We start from the raw sequence: 19,041 nt of genomic DNA, 5'->3' as shown, positions 1-19,041 counted from the left end.
GAGACAGAGAAGTGATACTTGATGTGAGAGGTCAGGAGCTCTGCTCCTCAAGAAGGAAAAGCCGGGAGCAGGAAGTGGAGTGGTGAGGGGGTGATGGTGGTACTGGTAAAGCGTTGACTAGATTCTGACCTCCATGAGATGACCCACATGCTAAAACACTGAGCACAAACCAGCAACATGGGTCTTAAATATAAGTGGTTGACTATTACATTAACTTCTTTAAAAATTGAGGTATAGTTGATTTACATTATTGTCATTTTGTTTTTTAAAGCCAACCCCACGCTCTTCTCGCGAGACTTGTGAGAGTCCATCTTGCGTCTGTCCCTGACAGATTCTTCTGTCAGGGTCACTGGGGCGGGAAGACTGCTGGGTGAACGCCACCTGACAATGCTGTCCCGGGTGGTACTTTATGCCGCCGCCGCAGCAGCCCCATCTCTGAAGAACGCAGCCCTCCTCCGCCCAGGGGTATTGCAGGCAACAAGGATCTTTCACACAGGGCAGCCAAATCTTGCCCCTGTACCACCTCTTCCTGAACATGGAGGAAAAGTTCGTTTTGGGCTGCTCCCTGAGGAATTCTTTCAGTTCCTTTATCCTAAAACTGGTGTAACAGGACCCTATGTGCTTGGAACTGGGCTTATCTTACGTTTACTCTCCAAAGAAATATACGCGATAACTCCAGAGACCTTCTCTGTCATATCAACAATAGGGTTCCTTGTCTATATAGTTAAAAAACATGGTGCGTCTGTTGGGGAATTTGCTGATAAACTCAATGAGCAAAAAATTGCCCAACTGGAAGAGGTGAAACAGGCGTCCATCAAACAAATCCAGGATGCTATTGATATGGAGAAGTCACAGCAGGCACTGGTTCAAAAGCGCCATTACCTTTTTGATGTTCAAAGGAATAACATTGCTATGGCCTTGGAGGTTACTTACCGGGAACAGCTGCATAGAGTATACAGGGAGGTAAAGAATCGCCTGGACTATCACATCTCTGTGCAGAATTATGATGCGTCAGAAGGAACAAGAGCACATGATAAACTGGGTGGAGAAGCATGTGGTGCAGAGCATCTCTGCACAGCAGGAGAAGGAAACAGTCGCCAAGTGCATTGCAGATCTAAAGCTGCTCGCAAAGAAGGCTCAAGCTCAGCCAGTTATGTAAACACATCTATCCCTATTAAGACAGCTAGAAACAGTTGACTGACTAAATGGAAACCAGTCAATGTGATAAAATCTTTCTGTATTGCTATCTACTGAAGTTACAGTTTACCTTTCCTATAAATGAAAAGTTTTGAGTCTGATACAATGAGAGAATTGAAACAATCTATTGGCCAGTAAGATCTTTCTCTAATTCATCTTGCTTGAATAAAATTTGGTACCTGGCTAAAAATAGTCAAAATTTTAGTTTAAATTTGTAATTAATTCAGCCATCTTAACAATAAAGTGACAGTTGAAACAAACAAACAAAAAAAATAAAGCCAACCACACAAGACGGAGTGAAGTAGATTAAGCTATTGTGGAGAGTTTTAGTTCTTTTTCCAGCTGCGTAGTATATCATTATATGTATATATACACACACACATATATAAATATTTATATGACATCTTCTTTATCCATTCATCTGATTTCTTTTTTAAAAATTATTTACTTATATTACTTTTGGCTGCGCTGGGTCTTCCTTGTTGCACGTGGGCTTTTTCTAGTTTTAACAAGTGGGGACTACTCTCTAGTTGCAGTGAGCAAGCTTCTCATTGCAGGGGTTTTTCTTGTTGCAGAGCATGGTTTCTAGCTGCAAGGGCCTCAGTATTTGCAGGATGTGGGTTCAGTAGCTGTGGTTCACAGGCTTAGTTTCCCCATGGCATGTAGGATCTTCCCTGGACTAGGCATCATATATCTGTGTACCCTGCATTGGAAGTGAATGGACCACCAGGGAAGGCCTATCCATTCATCTGTTGATGGATACTTAGGTTGCTTCCATTTGTTGGCAATTGTGAATGATGCTGCTATGAACATAGAAGGGCATGCATCTTTTCAAATTAGTGTTTTTGTTTTTATTGGATATATACCCAGGAGTGGACTTGCTGGGTCAGATGGTAGTTCTATTTTTAGTTTTTTGAGAAACCTCCATATTGTGTTTTATAGTGTTTGCACAAATTTACATTCCCAACAAGAGTGTATGAGGGTCCCCATTTGTCCAAATCTGCCTTCTGCTCTCCTGGGTTTTGGCTTCATATGTGGTTCTGGAACTAATCCATCTAACCAAGGTATGTCTCAATAACTGGCAAGTAGGTTTATGGTATTGGGTCATTATGTTACCTCCCCATTACAGAGTCAAGAGATCCATGTTAGCAGGATACCGAGATAGCTGGTGGCAAAGTCTTTGGGAATCTTGGTTCCTAGCCCAAGGGTATGTGTAAACAGAAATATACTTAGAAATCTATAAGCCACCATTGCTCAAATAACTGAAGAAACCACAGAAAGAATTGTAGCACAACAGATATACCTAAAACCCTCAGCCAAAGTAGGTTTTAGAGAATAGAATTGCCCTAGATTTTCTACTGGCGAAACAAGAAGACATTATACTATTACTCACATGACTTCTTTGACTTACATTACTACCTCAGAAGACATTGAGACACACACAGAAAAAATTTTCCAAGGGGCAAAATGGTTGCAAAATGTAACACAGACTGACCCTTTCAATGACCTGATTAGTTGGTTCCCCTTGGGACTAGGCAAATTTTCCACACTGCTTTATAGATGATTATTGTTTTAATATTATTATCCTTTCCCTAGCTATCAAGTTACTCATGACATATATCCCCATCTGCTTAAAGTCTGCTGCCCAAACCACACATACAAATGATTGTACAGGAAACTGAGATGATGGATCAAATGTATAATCTATAAAATGGCTTCCCATGTGGGTCTGTGGTAAAGAATCCGCTCGCCAGTCCAGGAGATGTGTGTTTGATCGCTGGGTTGGGAATATCCCCTGGAGAAGGGAATGGCAACCCACTCCAGTGTTCTTGCCTGGAGAATCCCATGGACAGAGGAACCTGGCGGGCTACAGTCCATGTTTCAAAGAGTCAGACAAAACTTAGTGAATGTACCCACACCCACACCCACACACATCTATAAAACATTTCTCCATCAGTGTACACGTTTACTGCATTTTAATTAATTTACCCAATTATAAAGTTCTATACATTATGTACTGTTTTAATACAAATACTTTACATAGATACACATTTTATGAATATTAATACTTATATGTATTAATTACATATAAATTGAATATAAAGATACATACGTATTTACAGATATAAGTTTCTTTGTTGTGTTTTGCAAATACTGTATTTTTTACTTTTTTACAATTGAAGCTTTGTGGCAACCTTGAGTCATCAGATGATGGTAAGCATTTCTTAGCGATAACATCTTTAAAAATAAGGTCTATACATTGTTTAATTAGACAGTGCTATAGCACACTGAACAGACTACAGTGTAGTATAAAATAGCTTATATGCACTGGAAAAACAAAGAATTGTGTGACTCTCTTTATTGCCAATTCTCCTTATTGCAGTGGTTTGGAACCAAATCTCCAAGGTATGTCTACATTAACTCTCCACTTTGGGTCATATCATTTAATTGTTACAGAAAGTGCATCATTTTTCCTTGCTAGAGAATTGTCCACATTCTGGTTTTGGCTAATAATGTTTTTGGATGAAACTCTTAAGGTCTTCTACGAACTAGCAGTTGAACTAGAAGCTTGAATACATTCTGATTCAACTTCTCATCAAGACTCTTTCATGGACAGTATTCTGTGTTGCCTGTTACAGCACATTGGGTAGCACGGGATATCTGGTTGTCCCCCAGCAGTAAGGGAAGAACAGCAATCAGGTGATGTCAGCCTCTTCCATCAAAGCTTTACTCAAAAGAATCAGTCTCCATGAACTGCTTTCTAAGCCTGTTATCTCAGAACTTGTAAGATACTGCAGTACTAATTCTGTGAACCCTCATCTGTTTTTAAATTAACCTAATAACTTGTTGAGTGAAGTCGCTCAGTCGTGTCTGACTCTTTGCGACCCCGTGGACTGTAGCCCACCAGGCTCCTCCATCCATGGGATTCTCCAGGCAAGAGTACTGGAGTGGGTTGCCATTTCCTTCTCCACGGGATCTTCCCAACCCAGGGATCGAACTCAGGTCTCCTGCATTGCAGTCAGACGCTTTTAACCTCTAAGCCACCAGGGAAGCCCCAATAACTTGTACTCAATATCTTGACCTCCATCCCTCGTTCACTCTACATCAGCTATTCATCCCACCAACAGTCCTGTACTTCATTATTACCAATGTCCTCAATGTCCGTAAGCCCAATTTAAACATTAATTCTGCAGCAGCACCTTTTAATCTTGTCTCTCCAATTTCAGTTCCTTTTAGTTCTATGCAACTGTCACCCTTTATCAACCAACCGTTACTTCCCATCCACTTCCCTCTCCTCTGGCAAAGTATTTTTTCAATAAAGAACTTTCCCCCATCAACTCTGTTGTGTAACTCTAAGATTATGTGACTGGCTTCCCTGGTGGCTCAGTCAGTTAAGAATCCACCTGCAATGCAGGAGACATGAGTTCGATCCCTGGATCGGGGAAGATTCCTTGGAGAAGGAGATGGCAACCCACTCCAGTATTCTTGCCTGGAAAATCCCGTGGACAGAGGAGCCTGGAGGGCTACAGTCCATGGAGTCACAAGGAGTTGGACACAACTTAGGGACCAAACCACCACCACTACACTATAACTCAATAAAGTTGGGGAGGGATAAAAATGACTGTTTTGCTTTATCATTATGAAATGATCCAATTTATCAGTGAGTATTCTCTTTTTCTTAAAGTCTACTTTGTTTGATATTAATATAGCTGCCTTGGCTTTCTACTATTACATTTGCACATTATATCTGTTCCCTTACTGTTGAAAGTGAAGTCTTTCAATTATGTCCGACTCTTTGCGACTCCACGGACTGTAGTCTACCAAGCTCCTCCATCCATGGGATTTACCAGGCAAGAATACTGGAGTGGATTGCCATTTCCTTCTCCAGGGGATCTTCCCCACCCAGGGATTGAAACTGGGTCTTCCGCATTGTAGGCAGACGCTTTACTGTCTGAGCCACCAGGGAAGTCCCTTACTGTTACTTCCAACCTATTTGTATGCTAGCAAATTTGGAAAACTCAGCAGGACTGGAAAAGGTCAGTTTTCATTCCAATCCCAAAGAAAGGCAATGCCAAAGAATGCTCAAACTACCGCACAATTGCACTCATCTCACACGCTAGTAAAGTAATGCTCAAAATTCTCCAAGCCAGGCTTCAGCAATATGTGAACCATGAACTTCCTGATGTTCAAGCCGGTTTTAGAAAAGGCAGAGGAACCAGAGATCAAATGGCCAACTTCCGCTGGATCATCGAAAAAGCAAAAGAGTTCCAGAAAAACATCTATTTCTGCTTTATTGACTATGCCAAAGCCTTTGTGCGGATCACAATAAACTGTGGAAAATTCAGAAAGAGATGGGAATACCAGACCACCTGATCTGCCTCTTGAGAAATTTGTATGCAGGTCAGGAAGCAACAGTTAGAACTGGACATGGAACAACAGACTGGTTCCAAATAGGAAAAGGAATACGTCAAGGCTGTATTTAACTTCTATGCAGAGTACATCATGAGAAACGCTGGACTGGAAGAAGCACAAGCTGGAATCAAGATTGCTGGGAGAAATATCAATAACCTCAGATATGCAGATGACACCACCCTTATGGCAGAAAGTGAAGAGGAACTAAAAAGCCTCTTGATGAAAGTGAAAGTGGAGAGTGAAAAATTGGCTTAAAGCTCAACATTCAGAAAACGAAGATCATGGCATCCGGTCCCATCACTTCATGGGAAATAGATGGGGAAACAGTGGAAACAGTGTCAGACTTTATTTTTTTGGGCTCCAAAATGACTGCAGATGGTGACTGCAGCCATGAAATTAAAAGACGCTTACTCCTTGGAAGGAAAGTTATGACCAACCTAGATAGCATATTGAAAAGCAGAGACATTACTTTGCCAACATAGGTTTGTCTGGTCAAGGCTATGGTTTTTCCTGTGGTCATGTATGGATGTGAGAGTTGGACTGTGAAGAAGGCTGAGCGCCAAAGAATTGATGCTTTTGAACTATGGTGTTGGAGAAGACTCTTGAGAGTCCCTTGAACTGCAAGGAGATCCAACCAGTCCATTCTGAAGGAGATCAGTCCTGGGATTTCTTTGGAAGGAATGATGCTAAAGCTGAAACTCCAGTACTTTGGCCACCTCATGCAAAGAGCTGACTCATTGGAAAAGAGTCTGATGCTGGGAGGGATTGGGGGCAGGAGGAGAAGGGGACGACAGAAGATGAGATGGCTGGATGGCATCACTGACTCGATGGACGTGAGTCTGGGTGAACTCCAGGAGTTGGTGATGGACAGGAAGGCCTGGTGTGCTGCGATTCATGGGGTCTCAAAGAGTCGGACACAACTGAGCAGCTGAACTGAACTGAATGTAAAGTGTAACTCTAGACAAAATATGTAGTTATGTGTGTTTCCTTTTGAAATTTCAATCTCTGTGTTTTTGCTGGAATTAGGTACAAGAAGGTGCTTCTTATGTGCATGTTAATATTTTATTTCTTCCTCTAGTTGCTGGTTATGTTGTTGTACTTTCTTTGTGAAAAATCATGTTGTTGCTCACTTCTGATGCATGAACTATTCTATATGAATAAAGGGAATGACTCAGTCATGTCCAACTCTTTGTAAACCCATGGACTGTCCATAGAATTCTCCAGGCTAGAATACTGGAGTGGATAGCCTTTCTCTTCTCTAGGGAATCTTCCCAACCCAGGGGTTGAACCCAGGTCTCCCACATTGCAGGCAGATTCTTTACCAGCTGAGCCACAAGAATACTGTGGAATCCCAAGAATACTGGAATGGGTAGCCTATCCCTTCTCCAGTGGATCTTCCCAGCATAGGAATCTATATGAATATTATGCTTTAAAAAATTTGCTTACAAATTGTAAAACATCAAAGTCATTTTGTCCACTGGCAAAAATACGCAGCTGTAAATGCCTTCCACCTTCATACTCCATCGAGGCTCAAAGTGTCTCTTGAACCAGCAGATCCTCCATTGTATGGAGTGGTTCCACATAGCATCTCTTTCCTGTGGTTAAGATGCTTCAGGACCTGATATGTTTTTGTCAAGTCTTGGAGGTGGAGGCTGGTGGCTATTGATGGTTGTTCTCTGCCAGGCTGTGTCGGATCCCATATCCAAAGTATATGAGAAATCCTAATAGGAAAATGAGACAGTGAGAAGGAAAAGTAGGTGCTCTCCTCATTTACAGAGGCCCAAGAAGTCTCCTATTAAGACAGTTTGGGGGATTTCAGCTTGGGTTCAGTCACTCAAGTGGAGTCTTTATCCCAGAAAACCACTTACCAATCACATTCCAGATACCAAACTGGGCCCAGGTCCCAGAGGTCATCTGCATCATCAGGTAAACATTCACAAAGATGCTCACCAGTGGGAGGACAGGCAGAGCAGGGGCCTGTGGGTAGAGTCAGTTAATCTCTCAACGTAGCCCAGACATCTGAAAGGGAGACCCTACCCTACCCTACATTCAGTCCAATTCAGGCTGTATGTTCAGTGCCTACTGAGATTGTATATGTAAAGTGCTGAGTGTGGGCCAGGGAAGGGTCCATTTGTTTTAGCAAATTTCCTTCTTCCTTTGTCCAGCAAAGATGTTTAGACCTCAAAGCATGCAGACTTCATTCACTCAAGGTGGACAGTTTGGACATGTAAGGTCACTTACCTTGAAGTAAAGAGCAGTGGGGTCCTGGGGCTGCCTCCAGATGATGACCGTGACCCCAGTGATGAGCAGCAGCAGCAGCACAGCCACTGTTGTGAGTATGGGGTCTCCAGAGAATACACGTCTGGGCCACTGGGCCAGGAGCAGGCTCAGGATGGTCAGCAGGAGAACTGCAAGGGTCAAGGAGGAGGAGAACAGGCTGGACCCAGAAGACAAAGATGTCAGGATCTTGAGTCCACCCATGAAACTGCTTACATCAGAAAGGGCCATCATATCTCCATGACTCCTCCTTAACTGCCAAAGACACAGAATCCCACCCATCTTGTCAGTTTCAGAGTATGACCAAAGAGAAACCCCAGTGCTCACCAAGCAGGGAGGCACATCCATAGACAATCTGGCCAGATTTCTGGGTGGGGTTGGTGCTGGTAGAAAACCCCAGGCTCTTTAGAATATTTGAGTTTCCTGCTTCAGGTACAGAGTCGAAAGAACTTCCTTCAACTTTGGGCTTCACCTCAGTTTTCTCCTTCTTGCTTAAATTCTAATCTCACTGGTACCTGAATTAGAGGCATTATGGCAGTATTAACAGCAGCCCCTGCTCATCCAACATCACACAGCTTATTCTACATCTGTTCTGCATTAAGCAGAGAAACACATTTAGAAGGTAGCATGAAGGCAGAAGATGATTACAACCCCATTAATCCCCACAAGTCCAAGGTCCCCAGTCAAGGTGTAGTGGAGTCTCACCTGAGGACAAGCACAGAAAAAGCCACCAGGGAGTAAAACAGAGTCCCAATTGACAGGAAGTCCACAAGATCCCTGAACTCAAAGAGTAATGCCATGACCCCTAGAAAGAGGGCATGAACAAGGTGGGGAGAGAGCGTGAGAAACCACTGGAAACATGCAAGGGAGGGAAGTCAAACAATGAAGTAGAGGGTTTTGTTTATCCACCTGCAAGGTTTCCAGCAGACATGATGGCCATGATGGGAGTACAGGTGCGGGCATGGATCTGCGCAAGGCCCCAGAAAAGGAGCCTGTCTTCTGCCATTGCACAGATCACAGGAGGGGTGGTGAACATGGTACCAAGGCAGCTGGAAGAGGAAATGGGAGCATGTTGGGGATGTGGAGAAGCAGGAGAGACCAGGGCATCTGTTCCCTAGTCTACATGGGGCAAGGTGTCCTTCCCTCTTGTCTCTCAATGCTGAGGCCTGGGATACCTGAGCATCTGACAGTAGATGGGGAGAAAGCCATGATACTGACCTGGATGTAAGAGCACAGAGGGTGCCAACAGCCACGACATATCTGGCAGGGTCCCAGCCAACGTGGAGAAAAGCCTGTGGGACGGGGCTGTCATGATGAATCTGGTAGTAGGGGACCATGAGGGTGAGTGCCACTGAGACCCCAAAATATGCCAAAAAGCAGATGAAGAGCGTGATCATGATGCTGATGGGGATGGACCACTGAGGATTTAGGGCTTCTCCCCCTGCAGGATGGGGGAAGTACTGGGTCAGGTAAACACTGGAGTGAAATCACAAAATTACATTCCCTTCTCAATGTTCAAAACCAGGATCACCTTCTCCCAACTCCTAATGCCAAGGGCAGCCAAATTGGCCCCAAACCCCTGATGGAACACACAATAACCATGTTACCTCTAGTGGCAATGAAATCAAAGCCAAGAAATGCGTAGAAACATGTAGCTCCTCCATGGAGAATTCCTTCAAAGTCAAAGGGCACAAACCCTCCACAACCCAGAGGGGCAAAGCTATGATGAGAGAAGGGATAAGGAAGAAGTTGGGTAAAGTGAGTTCAGCCACCTCCACTGGGCTTCTCCCTTCATATCACAAGTCCTGGCTCCAGGACCCTGTTATCTGGATCCATCAGCCAAGATCTCTTTAGTCCCCACCATATTCCCAGTTCTGCACCCTCACATGCATTACAATGGCCAAGAGAACCCTTCTAACCTAGAGGTATCAGTGGATCCAGATGTGTTCAATATGTAGTCCTGTTCTGTGAGCTTCCAGTTGTGCAGGTCTCCCTTAATGAAGCCAGAGAGGATGATGAAGCTGAGAACCAAAATGCTGATGCCTGTGAACACTTTGTTAACCAGGGTCAACTCACGAACTCCCAGAACCTGTAGTCCTGTGGGCAAGATGGCGTATGAGACATCCAAGGTAGCCAAATCCATAGAAACAGAAAGCAGACTAGTGGTTGCCCGGGGCTGGCGGTTGGTGGTAGTGGACAGATGGAAGTGACTGTTCAGTGGTACAGGGTTTTCTTTTAGCGTGATGAACATGTTTGGGACTATATAGAGGTGATGGTTGCCCAACAGCTAAGTCCCACTGAATGTACACTTTAAGATGGTTAAATTCTTATGGTGACAATCACCTCACAATATATACATCTACCAAATCATCTCATGTAAACCTTAAATTTATACAGTGTTGTATTTATATTTCAATACAGCTGGGAAAAATAATGAAATGTTTAATTTTATGCTATATTAATTTCCTCTCAATTAAAACACATCTTTGGGGACTTCCCTGATGGCCCAGTGTTTAAGAATCTGCCTTGCAATGCAGGGGATGTGCGTTTGATCCCTAGTCAGGGAGCTAAGATCCCACATGCTGCAGAGCAAGCAGGCCTGTGCCCTTGCACCCTGGAGCCCGAGTGGCACAAGTAGAGAGTCTGTGCACCATATCTAATTTCCATCACGGCCAAATACATAAACAAAAATTTAAAAGATATTTTTTATAAAATGATAACCCATATTTGGTCTTAATATAGAGAAGAAACTTATAGGTCTAAGTAATTGAGCCTCAGTTGGGGTGATTTGTCCACCTGTTGACTTTTGGAAATGTCTGGAGACATTCTGATTTTCTCAGAGATGCTACTCAACATCCAACAAGAATCTTTTTTTTTTTTGTTTAAACCTGAAGTGCACACTTCCACACCTTTGAATGATCCAGCCCAGACTGTCAATAATGCCAAGTGTGGGAAACAATGGTCTATGTCTTGCCTTCCAGTCTTTTGTGTCACACATCCTCCTTTCCAGTCCTAATCCCCTAGCATTCTTCAATCCCAAGCCTTTCCCTCCCCACTTCCCCCTTCCACACCTTACTCCCTGCTTCCTATCACTGACCCCTGTCTCACCTGTGACCAGCAGCACCAGGCCCAGGGCAAAAAAATCTGGATACCTGGCCAGGAAGTAAGGCATATTCAGAGAGAAAGATTCTTGTAACACCTGAGAGATGTGGTTCCCAATCAGGTTGTCAAAGATGTAGCTCCACGTCCTGGCCACACTGGCCATGGCTGCAGCAACAGAAGAAGGAATATTCATTGACAAGCATAAATCTATTCTTGATATGGTATATTTGGGGGGGGGTGGCTCAAACAAAATATTTAATCTCAAAGAGTTTCTTTTCATGGGTTGGAGAGGGCAGACCCAGATGATTCACAAAATAGGTCAGCTGTTTAATATGCTTTGAGGAGATCAATTTTATACAAGAAAATATAACAGAAAGTTGGGATCAGGAGAGCTGGAAGATGTGGGTTGAAATTTTAAGTCCAGGTGTAAATAAAATCCCACGAAGGCAACAGCTGAGCAAAGACTTCACTAAGGGGAGGGGATGAGCCTGTGGGCCATGCCTCCCTCTCACCCGCTCCCTACAGTTCCCTTTCCTCTGGGTTCTTGGTCCAATTATTTAAGAAAAACAGGATAGACTTAAGTACAATGAAGTTGTGGGGTTTTCTTGCCACTATTATCCATTTCACTCCACAAGGTCAAAAACAATGCTCTCATGAATGAGTGAAGACCTGAAACCTACCTCCTAATTTCCTGATCTGAAGCCCCACACTCTCCCCTCAATCCATCACCTCACCAATGACATAGGACAGTATGAGGTTCCAGCCAGTGATGAAGGCACACAGTTGACCCCTGGTGACATAGCTGTAGAGATACGCAGTACCAGAGCGCGGTACCCGGGCCCCAAATTCAGTAAAGCAGAGACTAGACATCACACAAGACAAGGCGGCCACCAGGAAGCAGATGACAGGTGCTGGTCCAGCTCTCATTTTGGCTAATTCACCAGTCAGGATGTACACACCAGCTCCCAGGGTGCTGCCCACACCCACGGCCACCAGGTCGAGGGTGTTCAGATAAGCTGTGGTTCTCTCAGACTCCTGTCTGGGCTCCAGGGGCCACTTGTGGATAAGTTTCTGACCAAATTGATGAACATACTGATGCAGCATCCTAGACATAATTGAGGTGGCTCCGATCTGCAGAGAAAACAAGACACAAAGCCATCAAGAATGTCCATTGGCCCTTGACCCTGAGAGTATAATTCCTTGGAACAATGGAGTTAAGGGGTGCAGGGGGCAAAATAACACATCAGGCAAATTCTTCATCTCTGAGCTATGGTTTCTACAATCATGAATAAAACTTTTAATGTCTTTTGAAGTTACTGGAAGTGTATGAGAATTGAGGGAAGCAAAATATGTTGCATCAAAATGTGCCACACTGTTGAACTGGACACTTAAAAATGTTTCAGATGGCAAATTTTGTGCTATGTGTATTTTGCGTGTGTGTGTGTGCTCAGTCACTCGTGTGTCCGACTCTTTGCGATCCCACATACTGTAGCTTGCCAGGCTCCTCTGCCCTTGAGATTTCCAAGGCAAGAATACTGGAGTAGGTTGCCATTTCTTACTCGAGGGCATCTTCTCAATCCCAGGACTGAACCCACATCTCTTGCATCTCCTGCATTGCAGGTGAATTCTTTACCACTGAGTCACCAGGGAAGCCCATTCATATTTTATCATCATTTTAAAAACGCTGCCAATGATATACAATAGAGCCAGCATCACAGAGTTTTTGGGTATAGCAAATCCCATGATAATTTAATATAAATCACCATATAGTCATCTCTGCAGTTACCAAAATTGGAGGATTCTCAAGTCCCTTATATCATTCCCATATCTACAGAGGAGGAACTCTCAGATACAGAGGACAACAGTGTACAGGGGCTGTCATCACTATTCACACCATAAACCTTGTATAAGGGAAATCTTTAATATTGTTTGAATATTAAAGAGTCTCAAAATGTCCTGACTTGATCCAAGCCCCCTAGACCCTACCTCTTCTCACACATACAGTCCCCAGTTCCTGTTTTCAGCTGGAAAACAGGTCTCTCCGCCCTCAGGCTGGAGCCAGACTGAACCTCCTGCACTCTGGGGTTGCAGAAGCCTTTTTGGGAGGATGTGAACTCAGCACCCAGTCTCCTACAGATAGGGGTGACCTGAGACTTACTGGATCCTTGGAGCAGAGCCTGGAGCACTGGGTCAGTCAGGGAGGCTGAGGTTAAGCCATGTGGGGCTGGAGCTGAGACATCTCCAAGAATAGAAGTGGGGAGTCCTGAGCACAGAAGACAGTCCTCAGCCCTGGATTGTTGGGGTGGAGATGGGGCTGTGTGGGCAGGGAGCATCTGCAGTGTTACTATCAGCCCTGACTCTTCTGTGGTTACCCTCAGGGGAGATCCTGAGAGGGTTTTTTTTTTTTTTGGTGGTAAAATACCCATAACTTGAAATTTACCACTTTAATCATTTTATGTGTCCAGTTCATTTGTGTTAAGTACATTCACATTTTGTCCAGGACCTTTTCATCGTGCAAAACTGAAATCATATACTCGTTAAACAATTTCCCTTTCTCCTCCTCTTAATTCCTGGCAATCACCATTCTACTGTCTATCTCAATGAATTTGACCACTCTAAGCACCTCATTTAAGTGGAATCCTTCAATAATTGTTCTTTCAGGTTGTCAAAGATGTAGCTCCATGCCCTGGCCATGCTGGCTATGGCTGCAGCAACAGAAGAAGGAATATTCATTGACAAACATAAACCAATTCTTGATATGGTATATTTTGGTTGGGGGGGAGCTCAAACAAAATATTTAATCTCAAAGAGTTTCTTTTCATGGGTTGGAGAAGGAAGACCCAGATGATTCACAAAATAGGTCAGCTGTTTAATATGCTATGAGGAGATCAATTTTATACAAGAAAATATAACAAAGTTGGGATCAGGAGAGCTGGAAGATGTGGGTTGAAATTTTAAGTTCAGGTGTAAATAAAATCCCACGAAGGCAACAGCTGAGCAAAGACTTCACTAAGGGGAGGGGATGAGCCTGTGGACCATGCCTCCCTCTCACCCGCTCCCTACAGTTCCCTTTCCTCTGGGTTCTTGGTCCAATTATTTAAGAAAAACAGGATAGACTTAAGTACAATGAAGTTGTGGGGTTTTCTTGCCACTATTATCCACTTCACAAGGTCAAAAACAATGTTCTCATGAATGAGTGAAGACCTGAAACCCACTTAGTAATTTCCTGATCTGAAGCCCCAACACTCTCCCCTCAATCCATCATCTCACCAATGACATAGGACAGTATGAGGTTCCAGCCAGTGATGAAGGCACACAGTTGACCCATGGCGATGTAGCTGTAGAGATACGTAGTACCAGAGCATGGTACCTGGGCCCCAAACTCAGCAAAGCAGAGACTAGACATCACACAAGACAAGGCAGCCACCAGGAAGCAGATGACGGTTGCTGGTCCAGCTCTCACTTTGGCTAATTCACCAGTCAGGATGTACACACCAGCTCCCAGGGTGCTGCCCACACCCACGGCCACCAGGTCGAGGGTGTTCAGATAAGCTCTGGGTTTCTCAGACTCCTGTCTGGGCTCCAGCGGCTGCTTGTGGATAAGTTTCTGACCAAATTGGCGAACATAATGATGCAGCATCCTAGACATAATCGAGGGGGCTCCGATCTGCAGAGAAAACAAGACACAAAGCCATTAAGAATGTCCATTGGCCCTTGACCCCAAGAGTATAATTGCTTGGAACAATGGAGTTAAGGGGTGCAGGGGGCAAAATAACACATCAGACAAATTCTTCATCTCTGAGCTATGGTTTCTACAATCATGAATAAAACTTTTAATGTCTTTTGAAGTTACTGGAAGTGTATGAGAATTGAGGGAAGCAAAATATGTTGCATCAAAATGTGCCCCACTATTCAACTGGACACTTAAAAATGTTTCAGATGGCAAACTTTTGCTATGTGTATTTTGTGTGTGTGTGTGTGCTCAGTCACTCATGTGTCTGACTCTGTTATCCCATGGACTGTAGCTTGCCAGGCTACATGAGATTTCTGCCCATGAGATTTCCCAGGTAAGAATACTGGAGTGGGTTGCCATTTCCTACTCGAGGGGATCTTTCTAGCCCCAGGATTGAACCCACATCTCTTGCATCTCCTGAATTTCAGGTGAATTCTTTACCACTGAGCCACCAGGGAAGCCCATATATATTTTATCACCATTTAAAAAATGCTGCCAATGATATGCAATAGAGCCAGCTTCACAGAGTTTTTGGGTGCAGCAAATCCCATGACAATTTAATATAAATCACCATACAGTCATCTCTGCAGTTACCAAAATTGGAGGATTCTCAAGTCCCTTAAATTGTCCCCATATCCACAGAGGAGGAACTCTCAGATATGGAGGCCAACAGTATACAGGAGACTGACATCAGCATTCCTACCATAAACTTTGCATAAGGGGAATCTTTATTATTGCTTGAATATTAAAGAGTCTAAAAAGAGTCTTAAAGTATCCACACTTGATCCAATCCCTCAAACCCTAACTCTCCTCATACGTGCAGTCCCCAACTCCTGTTTTCATCTGGAAAATGGGTCTCTGCGCCCTCAGGCAGGAGCCGGGCTGAGCCCCCTGCACTCTGGGGTTGCAGAGGTCTATTTGGGAGGATGTGAACTCAGCGCCCAGTCTTCTACAGGAAAGGGTGACCCGAGACTTACTGGATCCTTGGAGCAGAGCCTGGTGCACTGGGTCAGTCAGGGAGGCTGAGGTTAAGCCATGCAGGGCTGGAGCTGAGATATCTACAAGAACTGAAGTGGGGAGTCCTGAGCACAGAAGATAGTCCTTACCCCTGGGTTGTTGGGGTGGGGATGGGGCTGGGTGGGCGGGGAGCATCTGAAGTGTTGCTATCAGCCCTGACTCTTCTGTGGTTGCCCTCGGGGTAGGTCCTGAGAGGTCTTTTAGAGAAACCCAAGTAAGATGGTAGGTGTTTCAAGAGGGCATCAGAGGGCAGACACATTGAAACCATAATCACAGAAACTAGTCAATCTAATCACACTAGGATCACAGCCCTGTCTAACTCAATGAAACTAAGCCATGCCTGTGGGGCCACCCAAGATGGGTGGGTCATGGTGGAGAGGTCTGACAGAATGTGGTCCACTGGAGAAGGGAATGGCAAACCACTTCAGTATTCTTGCCTTGAGAACCCCATGAACAGTATGAAAAGGCAAAATGATAGGATACTGAAAGAGGAACTCCCCAGGTCAGTAGGTGCCCAATATGCTACTGGAGATCAGTGGAGAAGTAACTCCAGAAAGAATGAAGGGATGGAGCCAAAGCAAAAACAATACCCAGATGTGGATGTGACTGGTGATAGAAGAAAGGTCCGATGCTGTAAAGAGCAATGTTGCATAGGAACCTGGAATGTCAGGTCCATGAATCAAGGCAAATTGGAAGTGGTCAAACAGGAGATGGCAAGAGTGAACGTCGACCTTCTAAGAATCAGCAAACTGAAATGGACTGGAATGGGTGAATTTAACTCAGATGACCATTATATCTACTACTGTGGGCAGGAATCCCTCAGAAGAAATGGAGTAGCCATCATGGTCAACAAAAGAGTCCGAAATGCAGTACTTGGATGCAATCTCAAAAACGACAGAATGATCTCTGTTCATTTCCAAGGCAAACCATTCAATATCACAGTAATCCAAGTCTATGCCCCAACCAGTAACGCTGAAGAAGCTGAAGTTGAACGGTTCTATGAAGACCTACAAGACCTTTTAGAACTAACACCCCAAAAAGATGTCCTTTTCATTATAGGGGACTGGAATGCAAAAGTAGGAAGTCGAGAAACACCTGGAGTAACAGGCAAATTTGGCCTTGGAATATGGAATGAAGCAGGGCAAAGACTAATAGAGTTTTGCCAATAAAATGCACTGGTCATAACAAACACCCTCTTTCAACAACACAAGAGAAGACTGTACACATGGACATCACCAGATGGTTAACACCAAAATCAGATTGATTATATTCTTTGCAGCCAAGGATGGAGAAGCTCTATACAGTCAACAAAAACAAGACCAGGAGCTGACTGTGGCTCAGATCATGAACTGTTTATTGCCAAATTCAGACTGAAATTGAAGAAAGTAGGGAAAACCACTAGACCATTCAGGTATGACCTATATCAAATCCCTTATGATTATACAGTGGAAGTGAGAAATAGATTTAAGGGACTACATTTGATAGATATAGTGCCTGATGAACTATGGACAGATGTTTGTGACATTGTACAGGAGAGAGGGATCTAGACTATCCCCATGGAAAAGAAATGCAAAAAAGCAAAATGGCTGTCTGAGGAGGCCTTACAAATAGCTGTGAAAAGAAGAGAAGTGAAAAGCAAAGGAGAAAAGGAAAGATATAAGCATCTGGATGCAGAATTCCAAAGAATAGCAAGAAGAGATAAGAAAGCCTTCCTCAGCGATCAATGCAAAGAAAGAGAGGAAAATAACAGAATGGGAAAGACTAAAGATCTCTTCACGAAAATTAGAGATACCAAGGGAACATTTCATGCAAAGATGGGCTCGATAAAGGACAGAAATAGTATGGACCTAACAGAAGCAGAAGATATTAAGAAGAGGTGGCAAGAATACACAGAAGAACTGTGCAAAAAAGATGTTCACAACCAAGATAATCACGATGGTGTGATCATTGACCTACAGCCAGACATCCTGGAATGTGAAGTCAAGTGAGCCTTAGAAAGCATTACTGTGAACAAAGCTAGTGGAGGTGATGGCATTCCAGTTGAGGTATTTCAAATCCTGAAAGATGATGCTGTGAAAGTGCTGCACTCAATATGCCAGTAAATTTGGAAAACTCAGCAGTGGCCACAGGACTGGAAAAGGTCAGTTTTCATTCCAATCCCAAAGAAAGGCAATGCCAAAGAATGCTCATACTACCACATAATTGCACTCATCTCACACACTAGTAAAGTAATGCTCAAAATTCTCCAAGCCAGGCTTCAGCAATATGTGAACCGTGAACTTCCAGTTGTTCAAGCTGGTTTTAGAAAAGGCAGAGGAACCAGAGATCAAATTGCCAACATCTGCTGGATCATGGAAAAAGCAAGAGAGTTTCAGAAAAACATCTATTTCTGCTTTATTGACTATGCCAAAGCCTTTGACTGTGTGAATCACAATAGACTGTGGAAAATTCTGAAAGAGATGGGAATACCAGACCACCTGACCTGCCTTTTGAGAAACCTATATGCAGGTCAGGAAGCAACAGTTAGAACTGGACATGGAACAACAGATGGGTTCCAAATAGGAAAAGGAGTACATCAAGGCTGTATATCGTCACCCTGCTTATTTAACTTATATGCAGAGTACATCATGAGAAACGCTGGGCTGGAAGAAGCACAAGCTGGAATCAAGATTGCCAGGAGAAATATCAATAACCTCAGATATGCAGAAGACACCACCCTTATGGCAGAAAGTGAAGAGCAACTAAAAAGCCTCTTGATGAAAGTGAAAGTGGAGAGTGAAAAAGTTGGCTTAAAGCTCAACATTCAGAAAATGAAGATCATGGCATCCGGTCCCATCACTTCATTGGAAATAGATGGGGAAACAGTGGAAACAGTATTAGACTTTATTTTTTTGGGCTCCAAAATCACCGCAGATGGTGACTGCAGCCATGAAATTAAAAGACACTTACTCCTGGAAGGAAAGTTATGACCAACCTAGACAGCATATTCAAAAGCAGAGATTACTTTGCCAACAAAGGTCCGTTTAGTCAAGGCTATGGTTTTTCCAGTGTTCATGTATGGATGTGAGAGTTGGACTGTGAAGAAAGTTGAGTGCCGAAGAATTGAAGCTTTTAAACTGCGATGTTAGAGAAGACTCTTGAGAGTCCCTTGGACTGCACAGAGATCCAACCAGTCCATTCTGAAGGAGATCAGCCCCGGGGATTTCTTTGGAAGGAATGATGCTAAAGCTGAAACTCCAGTACTTTGGCTACCTCATGTGAAGAGTTGACTCATTGGAAAAGAGTCTGATGCTGGGAGGGAT

General features: G+C 43.8%; 1 protein-coding gene and 1 pseudogene across 1 annotated transcript; one reads left to right on the top strand and one right to left on the bottom strand.

Annotated features, from left to right (window-relative positions):
• The first annotated feature begins 341 nt into the window (after positions 1–341).
• On the top strand, positions 342–1,330 carry LOC788745 (ATP synthase F(0) complex subunit B1, mitochondrial-like). The gene is given in 2 exon segments (XM_059877610.1): positions 342–1,002; positions 1,004–1,330. Coding segments are annotated over 2 exon segments (771 nt in total). The 5' UTR covers positions 342–387; the 3' UTR covers positions 1,160–1,330.
• A 5,912-nt stretch (positions 1,331–7,242) lies between these two features.
• LOC100300531 (cationic amino acid transporter 3-like) lies at positions 7,243–12,093 on the bottom strand (annotated as a pseudogene).
• Positions 12,094–19,041: the final 6,948 nt, after the last annotated feature.

The sequence above is a fragment of the Bos taurus genome, chromosome 18, assembly GCF_002263795.3.
Source record: "Bos taurus isolate L1 Dominette 01449 registration number 42190680 breed Hereford chromosome 18, ARS-UCD2.0, whole genome shotgun sequence".
NCBI lineage: Eukaryota > Metazoa > Chordata > Mammalia > Artiodactyla > Bovidae > Bos > Bos taurus.
Note: the sequence above shows the minus strand (reverse complement) of the source record. Positions and strands in the feature narration are given on the sequence as shown.